A 12,435-nucleotide genomic window follows, 5' to 3' on the forward strand; every position below is an offset into this window, starting at 1 on the left:
CCCTGAGGTTTATCTAAGTGATATTCTTTTAGTGTGACATTATGTTTCTGTTTATAATTGTATAATCTGATAATATTCTGTATCAGATTGTAGAAACTTCACACATCCTGACGTTAACAACTCATCTAACTTGTCATGTGATGTAAGTCTCCACAGTCTAACTTCTATACAGACTGATATATTTCATACATGTTGCTGTGCATGAAGCCTCTGGATTTCCAGAGTTTTCCGTCTGACTGAGGAAGATTCAAGTGTTGCACATTTCCAGCCGAGGTGTGTTTTTGGTCCTTCAGGAAAATGAGAACATGAAGGATGTCTGATATGTGATTCAACAACAGATGGAGAGCAGGGTTGACTTTGTTGGTTTGGACAGCAGGTGGCGCTGCTGCATCAACAATCAGCGGAGACTCAAACACACAAACGTACCTTTATCTCCTCTACATTTCCAGCAGGCTGCAAACACTTTTAAACCCAGTCTATAAAACCTACTGGCTGCTGCTACCTATGGCAGCAGCCATCCCCTGCTCCGGTTGGGCCGCAACCTCCCAAACTTTCTGAGCTGCAGCAACCTCCCGAACTCTCTGAGCTGCAGCAACCTCCTGATCTCTCTGAGCTGCAGCAACCTCCTGAACTCTCTGAGCTGCAGCAACCTCCCGAACTCTCTGAGCTGCAGCAACCTCCCGAACTCTCTGAGCTGCAGCAACCTCCCGAACTCTCTGAGCTGCAGCAACCTCCCGAACTCTCTGAGCTGCAGCAACCTCCCGAACTCTCTGAGCTGCACCAACCTCCTGAACTCTCTGAGCTGCAGCAACCTCCTGATCCACCTGTGCAGCAGCCTCCTGGTTCCCTAGCAGCACTGGTTCCACCGACTCCTCTTCCAGTCTCTCCGTCGCCGGCCTCCTGTCCTGCTGCCCGGTCACCAGACCCTGGTCTTCATCTCCAGCCATGCCGCCAACCTCCAGAAGGCTTCCGCCTTCGCTGCTGGCCTCCAGTGGCCTTCTGTCTTCACCTCAGCATCCGGTTCGACCCCCAGAGGGTCCCCACCTTCGTCCCCGACCTCCTGAGTTGCTCCGTATGTCTGGTAATCACCCGGACCTGCTCGGCCCTTCAGCCCTGCCTCCTGGGTGCCCACCTGACCTGCTCTGCTCTTATGTCCAGCCCTCGGGCCAGGAGCAGGGTATGGTTGCGGCCCAACCGGAGCAAGACGTGACTGCTGCGATCCAGCAGAGGCAGGAGTGAGCTGCAGCCCATAGAGTTCAGGGAGCTGCCGCAGCACAGGGGGTTCAGGGAGAGGTTGTGGCACCTGCTCCCTCTAACTGTGCTCGTTGTTGTTGGATATGAGACCTAATATGGATGGTAACTGAACTGTGATGGGACGTGAGACTGTTTGTGTAAAGGGAGCAGAGTCAGGGGGCAGGACACAGCCCTGGGGGGCTCCTGTGCTGAGATGAAAGGTCGTTCACCTTAACCCACTGTCTCCAGATCCAGTGGAGCATGAAGGAGCTGATGCTCAGCTGTGTTTGTGTTCCCTATAAGTCTGTAAAAGAACACATTTAGTTCGGTTTCATTCAGTTTAAAGCACTTTAGTTGGAACTTAAACAAAACAGATTCTTTACATCATTTAAACATCATTTAAGTTCCAACATTTAGACCAAAACTCATTTTAATTCAACCTGTTGAAGCCAAGAGAGACACATCATGTTAAACAGCTGATCTGTGTGAGCACCACACACACACACACACACACACACACACACACACACACAGTTGTGTTTCCGTCACTTTCGGGGACATTACATTCACTTACATTCATTACCTGGAGACTTACCCTAACCTTACACCAAGTCTTCAGCCTAAAGTTTGATGATTTCATTATAGGGACGGACATTTTGTCCCCACAATGTGACTGTGTAAACAAATTTCTGTCCCCACAACATTAGTAATACCTGCCCACACACACACAGATAAACTCACCTGATTTCCTGTAAATGGAGAGGGGCGGAGCAACACTGACCCGGTGATCCAGGTACGTAAGAACAGGGAGGAACCTGAAGCTGAAAGTGTTCAGTTAGTTCAGACTCTATTTTGAGTCGACAGAGCAGAAGGAGGAAACTGAAGGCTGAGGCAGGGTGAGTGTTAATCCAACATTTTTATTATCTTACCGTCAAAGTCTGTGAGTCGGTTTCCTCCCTGTGGACTGTAGAGGAAAGAAATGTGAGAATGACCAGTTTGATTAATCTGTGGACACAAAGTTGTGATGTATACTGCGCGTGCTGCTTCCTGTTGTCAGTCTTGTTTGTGACTCTTGAATAAACTTGTTCCTCCTGATTCTCGTGAGAGAAGTTAAAGAAAAGTGACCAGGTGGAGCTGATTTATTAAACTGTGTGTTATTATACTGTATACTGTGTGTGTGTGTGTACCGTGGCATTGCAGGGACGGTTGTCATGGTCACCCAGTCCTTTGTAAGGTAGCAGGTATTCATCAGCGTCGACCACATCCTCCATGTCATCCGAGCTCAGCAGGCGAGAGTAAAACCTGCTGTCTGCAGGGCTGGGGAGGTCACCCTGAGACAGGAGTCAGAGCGCTTCATTCACTAACAGCCACGAGGGCTACAGCTCACTAAAAGTGACCCAGCTGGGGTCAATATAGCACCGACGACCACACTGGGTTCTCTCTTCCCAGTACCGGTGGGTCGTGTTTTGAAATATTACTGTTCATCACTAAAATCTGGTTATTTTGAGCAACAAGCTCAAGTTTGACCTGAAAACAGACAGACTTTACATGTATTCTTAACAATTAATGACAACCAGTGACATGTAAGCAAAGGCGGAGGTTTGGTTTTAACTTTGGCATGTCTGGTCGGATGACTAATATGTGTGCACATGCTCTATAACTCTTCCATATGCACACATGAGCTCTGGTGTTCACAGATCTCAGCTGCACAACGTTATTATTACTAATAGAAATGATGGACAAAACTACCAAAATAAGACCCACGTTGTAATAAACCGTAATGTTCCTTAACTAACAACATTGCTGGACGTATTCCAGGTCCTAAATAAACCCCTTCGTATATAACAAAAGCCTCTTTACGTTAATCTAAAGGCAGTTTAACATGTCGCTCTCTCGTCTGAATAAACACAGGCACTTTTATGTAAACGCACAACAACAATGTTGCTGCGTTGAACCTGAAAAGTTTCTGTATCACTTTCAACACGACAGTCTGAACTGACTGGTGTCAGATTAACAGATTCACGTTAAGCAGCACGAGAGAGATTAAATACACATCAGGCTCCGCCTTCGCTGTATCAAATCATTCATCTCTTAGGCACAACGAAAAGAAAAATGGAATTAACTGTGAAACCCTGTGAAAGTTGAAGTTGTTGAGGAGATTCTTCTCAGATCAGAAGCAGAAGAGGTTAAAAAACTTAATATCCAGCAAAACTCTTTATATACAGCATGTGAGCTAAGAGGAACAAAACAAGAGTTGTGTCATTCAGTGTTGTTAGAATAAAAATGTACATAAGTTATCCCATTTATGTTTTGTTCTTAGTGGCCTTTAAAGTGCACAGCAATGCTGTGTGTGTATGGTGTATGTGTGTTATTAAACTTGTGTCTGAGAATTACAGGAATGGCACCCTGCTATCTCATGACTGGCAGGGCAGGCTGACACCGAACCAAGATAGTCTCACGGTTGCTCCCAGGGCCGCTCTCACGAGATTAGAGCCGTCTCAACATACCTTGTTTATTATTAAGCATTATACACCTCCCCCACCCCTTAGAGAACTATGTAACAGGGAATCTCCTAAACTGAATAAAAGAGAGGAGGCTGCATAGATGCACTTCAGAGTGAGTAGGAGATGTAACTGAATGCATCTATGCTTACTCTCCTCGCGAGTAAAAACTTAAGTTAATGCCTTTGTCTTTCTTTCCTTGTATATGATTTAAATGTTCTAGGTGTCTTGAACCTGACAATGTGTGACTGCAGAACAGTTTCAAATCCTCTGCCTCCTCTGAGTAACACAGCCCTGGTTACCGTCGCTCGGTCGCTCGGTACCTGATATGGAGCAGTAGCTGAGTTGTGGGTTCACTCCGCTCAGCTGCTCGTATCCTAAACCCATCTGCTGAAGTTTCCCTGGCAGGTAGTTTTCTATCAGCACGTCACACACTCCTGCAAGCTGAGACACACACACAATTATAATGGACGTAAAACACACAAAAAACATGTTTATGGTCATGTAGCTTCGTGACAATAACTCAATAACTGAAACGTGTTCGTAACACCGAGAAAAAGTACCGAGTTGACATCAGATGTTTGGTCAGATTCAAAATCAGTCCTTCTGTGATCAGATAGTTCCTGATTTATATCATCATTTGTCCAGTTTCAGACCGTATTTTATTTGAATTCTTCTTCGGCTGCTTCTGTTTACACATTTTACACAGAAAAACGTGTTGATATTTCTCAAAGTCAGGTATCAAAACGGGTAGAATTTGGTGTCAGTACTGACACTCAGGCGTTGTATCTGCATCAGTGCTGAAAATGTCAAACGCCACCCAGCCCTGCGTGACAGCACTGGACAGGTGAGGGAGTCGTACCTCCTGGATGATGTGCGCTCCTCTGGGATGTTTCAGGTCCACAGAAATACTCTGAAATCAGAGGCTCATTATTAACTCTGTGAGAATAACATGACACTGATGTTAAAGAATCACACAAGAGCTTTTACATGTTTGATCCCCTTATCTATGAATCCCGTGCATCAGCTTTTAGACTGACTTCCTTCCTTTGTTACTCGTCAGTGTTACTGCAGTGAGGGACTGTACAGTAAAGGTGAGCACATTTCAACACCTGTTTTTAATATATTTTATATTCATGTTCCTTTCTTCAACAGCTTGTGAGAAGCTCTGACATTTAAGGCATCTGATATTTGAAGCCAAACATCATTCACAAGTTAGTGAAATCAAACCAGGACTTTTGTCGATGCACAGAAGTGACGCCAAAGCTTGTTTTTTGTGCTTCGCAGCGCTGCAGGTGGATAATATGAGCTGACGTCTCTGCTTTCATATATTGTTTTTCTCTTTCCGTCCTATCGTTCAGTCTGACACAGACTGCAGTCTCTCTGCAGGTAAAACTTTCAGAGAAACAAACTGACACCTGGCTGCTGGGAAGGAAGGAAGGAGGGAAACTGGATTTAAGGAGCTAACACACACACACAATCTATAAATGAAACGTCATGTCCTGATGTTTTACATCGTGTTATTGTGTGTGCAGGGAGGCAGTAAATGGACTGTGTAAGAACAGGGAGGAACCTGAAGCTGAAAGTGTTCAGTTAGTTCAGACTCCATTTTGAGTCGACAGAGCAGAAGGAGGAAACTGAAGGCTGAGGCAGGGTGAGTGTTAATCCAACATCTTTATTATCTTACCGTCAAAGTCTGTGAGTCGGTTTCCTCCCTGTGGACTGTAGAGGAAAGAAATGTGAGAATGACCAGTTTGATTAATCTGTGGACACAAAGTCATTATGTATACTGCGCGTGCTGCTTCCTGTTGTCAGTCTTGTTTGTGACTCTTGAACAGACTTGTTCTTCTTGATTCTCGTGTTCTGAGCTCACAGTCAGTGTTTCTGTTTCACCTCTCAGACTGACTGAAGGCCAGAAGATGAGTGTTTGTGTGGAGGAAGAGGAGGACAGAGCAGAGTCTCCAGGATCCAGCTGTCTGTCTCTGAAGAGTGACCGGTCCAAAGATCATCCTCCATTCTTCAGTAATGAACCTGGACCCTCAGACACAAAGTAAGAGACTGTTTTTACTGTAAACTGACCTGATGGAAGATGAAGCATTGAGGATGAAGACTAAATGCTAAAAGATTTATATTCATGATGCGGAACTATTAGTGCAGATACTGTTTAACACTAAGATGGATCCTAGTCTGGGTTTTATAGCCACAATCTACTCCATTTCAGAATTTACACTTCCAGAAAATTTTCGTCTATTTTTGCCATCACATTGAAGTTGCTGTAAACATTTGCAACTATTCAAAATCTGAAAGAATCTGCTTCAAACATGTCATTCATTTTCTCATATTTGTCCTCAGAATATTTAGTTGTTGGCTCTTCCTCAGATCAGCTGTTATGATCCACCAGATGCTTCTTGAATCAGTTCATTATAATTGTGCAACATGTGGTGAAAAAGCATTTGTAGAAAGCTTTGCTCAGCTTGATTCTGTGTGTCGACGGTTTGAGTTTGAGTTTGCTCTTTAACAAACTACTTTTGTAAATACGGGGAAGAAAATTTAAGCTCAAAGGTCCACTTACTAATGATTCGGAGCTGGCAGTTGAAAGCTTTGAATCTTTAGTAAGTGGACCTTTGAGCTCAGATTCTCGCCACCATATATTGTTCCTGAAGGTGAAGAACAAACATCCACAGGCAGCACTTAGAAAAGTTATGAGCTGATAAAACCACTTCTGTATTTTAGAATATTTGAATTGTGTTCATGCCTTCATTTGATAGTTGACAGTAGAGACAAACAAGGCAGCCGTCTGGACTTGAACCTGTGACACCACTGTTACATGCTACGTGTCTTACACTGCTGGTCTTCCACAGTTATTCAGACCACTTCTAACCTCAGTTCAAACCTAACTAACTCAAGCTAAGCTGCCCACAGTGACTGTAAAACAGTGAAGGACATAATCAGCTGTCTTTAATGGAAGGCTTTTACTGTGAAGTAGCTGCAGGAAGTGTTGAGTTTGTATTAATAACAAACTACAGGCAGATCACTAAATGTTAAATAAGACAGTCAGATAGGAAAAGCAGTTAATTTGTGTTTCTGAAAGCAGGAGAGTTGAGATAAAAGGAACAATCATTGTCATTACAGACTGAAAGCTGAACGCAAACAGAAAAGTAACAACACTTTTACTGTTCTCTGTGAGCGTCTGAGCTTCGACACAGTGTCGTCCAAATCATTTTAGTTCTAAAGAAATGTCTTCACAGAGAGAGGAAGAGGAGTCCTGTTTCTGTGGAGGAGCAGCCGTCCTGCTGTGCTTTGTGTCAGGACGTCCTGAAGGATTTGGTCTGTACCAGCTGTGGACACTGGTTCTGCAGATGGTGCATCACCTCATACTGGGACCAGTCTGCTTCATCAGGAGACTCCTTCTGTCCCCAGTGTGGAGACAGATCCAGAACAAGACCTGGACTGCATGCAGCCAGTCAGACCAGCACTGTACAGAGTAAGACTGCACACCTGTCTGCTGAAAACTCTACTTGTTGTTTTAATACATTTGTTGTGTCATACAGCGCAGCCATTCAAGATCTTTATCAACATCATTACATTTAAAGTCCAGCTCCAGCAAACATATCTGCTCTGTATCACTCGTCCTGTGTTCGCCTTCGAGAGAAAATCTGAACCCAAAAGAAATCCATTTCTATTTATTATATTCTGGTTTCTGCTGAGGCTCAGCCTGTCGCCTCTGCTGTCAATCACACACGTACACCGACACATTCAGAGGCTGAGAGACAAAGGAGCATTTCTGATGTTCCCCCAAAAACCTTTTTATTCCCTTTTAATAATAAAACAAAACGATTAATAATAAATGAGAAGGGATGACTTCTTTAATTTCAGGTGGACTTTATAACCTTTACTTCTTTATATTCTTGTATTGATTGTTTTTATATTGGTAATCAAAATAATCACCAGATTGTCAAATTGTCTTTGTTTTGTCTCTTTTTAGTGAGTGGTGGTCTGCAGGAGGTTTTAGATGAACATAAGATCAGCCTGAGGAGGAGATGTGAACGTGTGACTGAAGGAAGTGATGAAACAGGAAGTGGAACCCTCCTCAACAGGATCTACACTGAGCTCTACATCACAGAGGGACAGAGTGAAGAGGTTAATACCCAACATGAGGTGAGGCAGCTTGAGACTGCTTCCAAGAAGAAGACCCTCCATGACACTCCAATCAAGTGCCACGACATCTTTAAAGCCTTACCCGGCCAACAGGGACACATCAGAGTCGTTCTGACAAACGGCGTTGCTGGCGTTGGAAAAACCTTCTCGGTGCAGAAGTTCACTCTGGACTGGGCAGAGGGCTTGGAAAACCAAGACGTCAGTCTGCTGATTCTGCTTTCGTTCAGGGAGCTGAACTTGATCAGAGATGAGCGGTACAGTCTTCTCGAGCTGCTCCATGTTTTCCATCCAACATTACAGAAGGTCACAGCAGAGAAGCTTGCTGTCTGGAAACTTCTGTTCATCTTTGACGGCCTGGATGAAAGCAGACTTTCACTGGATTTCCACAACAAAGAGGTCGTGTCTGATGTCAGACAGAAGTCATCAGTCAACGTGCTGCTGACAAACCTCATCGAGGGGAATCTGCTTCCCTCGGCTCTCGTCTGGATCACTTCCCGACCTGCAGCAGCCAATCAGATCCCTCCTTCATGTGTTGGCAGGGTGACAGAAGTACGAGGCTTCACTGACGCCCAGAAGGAGGAGTACTTCAGGAGGAGAGTCAGTGATGAAGAGCTGTCCAGCAGAATCATCTCCCACATCAAGACATCCAGGAGCCTCCACATCATGTGTCTGATCCCAGTCTTCTGCTGGATCACTGCTACAGTTCTGGAGCACATGTTGACTACAGACCAGAGAGGAGAGCTGCCCAAGACCCTGACTGACCTGTACTCACACTTCCTGCTGGTTCAGACAAAGAGGAAGAAGCAGAAGTATGATGAGGGACATGAGACGAGTCCACAGGAGCTGACGGAGGCTGACAGGAAGGTTCTTCTGAAGCTGGGGAGGCTGGCGTTTGAACAGCTGGAGAAAGGAAACATCATGTTCTACCAAGAAGACCTGGAGCAGTGTGGTCTGGATGTCTCAGAGGCCTCGGTGTACTCAGGAGTCTGTACAGAGATCTTCAGAAGAGAGAGTGTGATCTTCCAGAAAACAGTCTACTGCTTTGTTCATCTGAGCGTTCAGGAGTTTCTGGCTGCAGTCTACATGTTCCACTGTTACACCAACAGGAAGACAGAGGTACTGAAGGACTTCCTGGGGAAAGACTGGAAACACTGGGGCTCATCTCTGGATGACTTCCTGATGAGAGCCATGAAGAAATCCCTTGAAAGTAAAAATGGCCACCTGGACCTGTTTGTCCGCTTCCTTCATGGCCTCTCTCTGGAGTCCAACCAGAGACTCTTAGGAGGCCTGCTGGGTCAGACAAAGAACAGTCCAGAAATCATCCAGAGAGTCATCAACAACCTGAAGAAGAGGAGGACAAAAATCTATCCTGACAGAAGCATCAACATCTTCCACTGTCTGATGGAGATGAACGACCACTCAGTCCATCAGGAGATCCAAGAGTTCCTGAAGTCAGAGAACAGATCAGAGAAGAAACTCTCTGTGATCCACTGCTCAGCTCTGGCCTACATGCTGCAGATGTCAGAGGAGGTTCTGGATGAGTTGGACCTGAAGAAGTACAACACATCAGAGGAGGGACGACGGAGACTGATTCCAGCTGTGAGGAACTGCAGAAAGGCTGTGTAAGTCCAGATGTGATTAACATTATAGATCAGCAGTTTAGCTCTACAGATATTAACACTCTAAAATTCTTATTATTCTTAAAACAGTGTTCGACTTGTTTATTGCAAACATTATGTGTCAGTATTTTGTCACAGATTCTTGAGCTGTTTCAAACGCTGTGAGTGAATAAAATGTAGATTTTCAGTTGGTTGTGTTTATAGCTGTCAAGTTAATGACAGTTATTCTATTTATTTCTAATAATTGTTACATTTTACAGTTTTTTCTAATATTTATCTTCCTTTGGGTGATGGAGGCGACATGCAAACCTGGTGAAACAAATGAAGGACTTTAGAGGTTGTGGTTGAGGTTTTATCATATTAACTATTCTAAATCTATTTTTGAATTGCACTGTATTATCTCTGCGTAACTTCTCTGTATATATTCTGTTTTATGCCTTTAAAGCACTTTGTGATCTTGTTTTTGAAAAGTGCTGTATAGATAAATTATTATTATTTAATTTGAATATGTAACTTTTGCTGAAGCAGCCACTGTGGCCACAAGTGACAGTTATGGGATAATGTTGAATACTATTTCGATTTGGTAGCACAAGTAAGAAAAGTCATCAAATCAGCGAACTGGATCAGTAACGTCCGTTACACAACAACATCTGTCTAAAGTTTGCTAACATTAGCTAACATTAGCCACCGTAAATTACTGTTCATACAAGACAAAGACTCTCTGTAAAACCCCTGACTGTGTTGAACCGAGCAATGGTGCATTTTTATTGCTTATGGATTCAACTTTTAATTTTAAAGAGGGAAGTTGTGTTACATAGTATTTCTGATGATCAGAAAAGAATGTTGATAACAAAACGTCATGCAGTCATGAAATATTTTACTTTATTCATATTGAATTAAGTACAGGTCTTTATTGTCAAGCGATTTGTTTCACATCTGTATGGTTTGGCAGCAGTCACTGAATTTTCCCACTTATGGACGTGAACCTGACAGCAGCAGGTAGCTAGCAAAGAGAGATCATCTTTCTAACTGTAACTGGTCACTGAGTTGTAAAAAAGGTTCTCTAATCCAGACGGCCTCATGCTGACTTTGTGGAGACAGACATGGGATCAGATCACACTGACAGACTGAGGACATTATGGAAGCCTAAATGTAATTACATTTTCTCTCCTTCATCTGCGAGATTAAAGCAAAACAAAGATTAAAAGTCTGCAGGTATGAGAGAGAGTGATGAGAATTATTGTTTTATGTCAAACACAGTGAGATAAGATTAGCTGAACCACTGATGTGAAGAGCAAATGTTCATCAAAACAGGAAATATCAAACTGTTTAGTCATCAAATGCATGAAGTAAATATAAAATGTCCTCTTTCATAATAACATATTTTGTAATTTATGTCATGACAGACTTTCTGACTGTGGACTCTCAGAGACTCACTGGGAAGTTGTGGCCTCAGCTCTGAAGTCCAACCCCTCCCATCTGAGAGAGCTGGACCTGAGTGGAAACCACGACCTGCAGGATTCAGGAGTGAAGCTGCTGTCTGCTGGACTGGAGAGTCCACACTGTAGGCTGGAGACTCTGAGGTCAGTTCACTGACTGTAACTTATCTAGTTTTGTGTGTGTGTGTGTGTGTGTGTGTGTGTGTGTGTGTGTGTGTGTGTGTGTGTGTGTGTGTGTGTGTGTATGCATATTCAATTCAAATTTCTGGTTCATACATTTTCAGGATTTGCCTGATCACAAATCTGAAGAAATATAAATATTTTTCAGAAATGTTTTTTCTTTTCAAATGGCCAATCAGTTGTTAGAGTAATGAAAAGCAGAGAAATTAAATGTTTGACAGGGCAGTTTTTCAGCTTCCACAGACTCACATTGTGGTCCATCAGTCAGTGGAGATGATGTCAGTACTGATGAGGCTGTAGAGTGTGTGAGGGATGTGAATGAGGTTATTGAGGATCTGATGACAGCAGATAAAAACAGGCTGCAGAGAGTTTGAGCTTCTGTGTAAACAGAGAGAGAGACAGGTTAGATAAAGAAAATAAAGACATGGATGCAAAGCTCAATAAAGGTGAAGTGAGGAACTGTGATGATCTTGATGATATCAGGAGCTGATATGGCTGGTACAGAGGCAACCCATACAGCTGCTGTGGTGTGGTGTGCATTAAACCAGAGCTCAGAGTAATAAACAGCAGCCTAACAGGCCAACACGTCACAACAAGCAGGATTCAAGGTCTGTCTGAGGATTTTAAAAAAGGAGGTGAGACCAGTCATAGTGTTTGTGATTTAGAGCAACAACAGACTGTATATAGTTTTTAAAAAGTTTCTGTTCTCTAACAAATCAAACTCTATTTAAGAATCATCAAACTTTTTTATCTTTCAGAAATGAAACATGGAGTTTATGCAGAGATCTTTTGATCATAAAGTTCTGTAAAGTTTTAGAAGCTGAGTGAAGATTAAACTGCACATCAAACTCACATTTCCTCTGGTTCTGCTGCTGATTTGAACATGTCAAAAGGTGCAGCGCTCTTTAACAAACAAGTTTTGCACCGACTCAAAGTCACAGAAGTGATGATTATCAATGACAAAATCACATTAAAGATTTCTGAGGTTTAAGTTATTTCCAAGTTCTTCTTGACAACAGATCTAACTGTTGCTCTGTTTTCATGGCAGCATTGATTATTTGAAGCCACAGACCTTTAGATTGCAACAAAAACCAAATAAATGTTTCAGCAGCAGAAACATGTTTGTCTTAAAGGACAGGTTCATATTTCTTCAAGTCTATCTCAATACAATACTCACGTGTCCATCTGTACATTCAGTTTAGCTTAGACTAATATGAGCTTCAGCAGTCTGAGTTACACATATCAAGTCAGTATTTAGTGTTGGACAGTGTTTCCTTGTTGAGCTGCAGTGGAGGAATAGAAACT

General features: G+C 43.2%; 1 protein-coding gene and 1 long non-coding RNA gene across 2 annotated transcripts in view; one reads left to right on the top strand and one right to left on the bottom strand.

Moving 5' to 3' along the window:
* LOC122866456 (NACHT, LRR and PYD domains-containing protein 12-like) overlaps window positions 1–9,518 on the top strand; it is a 103,342-nt gene extending 93,824 nt beyond the window's left edge. The window contains exon 5 of the mRNA XM_044176145.1: window positions 7,720–9,518. Within this exon, the coding sequence (XP_044032080.1) occupies window positions 7,720–9,518 (1,799 nt within the window). The remainder of the gene's footprint in view (window positions 1–7,719) is intronic.
* On the bottom strand, window positions 721–5,286 carry LOC122866520. Its single transcript, XR_006375725.1, has 3 exons — window positions 4,597–5,286; window positions 4,058–4,178; window positions 721–2,564 (listed from the first exon to the last, which is right to left on the bottom strand). It is a non-coding gene; the product is annotated as an uncharacterized LOC122866520 (long non-coding RNA).
* Window positions 9,519–12,435: the final 2,917 nt, after the last annotated feature.

The sequence above is a fragment of the Siniperca chuatsi genome, linkage group LG19, assembly GCF_020085105.1.
Source record: "Siniperca chuatsi isolate FFG_IHB_CAS linkage group LG19, ASM2008510v1, whole genome shotgun sequence".
Taxonomy (NCBI): Eukaryota; Metazoa; Chordata; class Actinopteri; order Centrarchiformes; family Sinipercidae; genus Siniperca; species Siniperca chuatsi.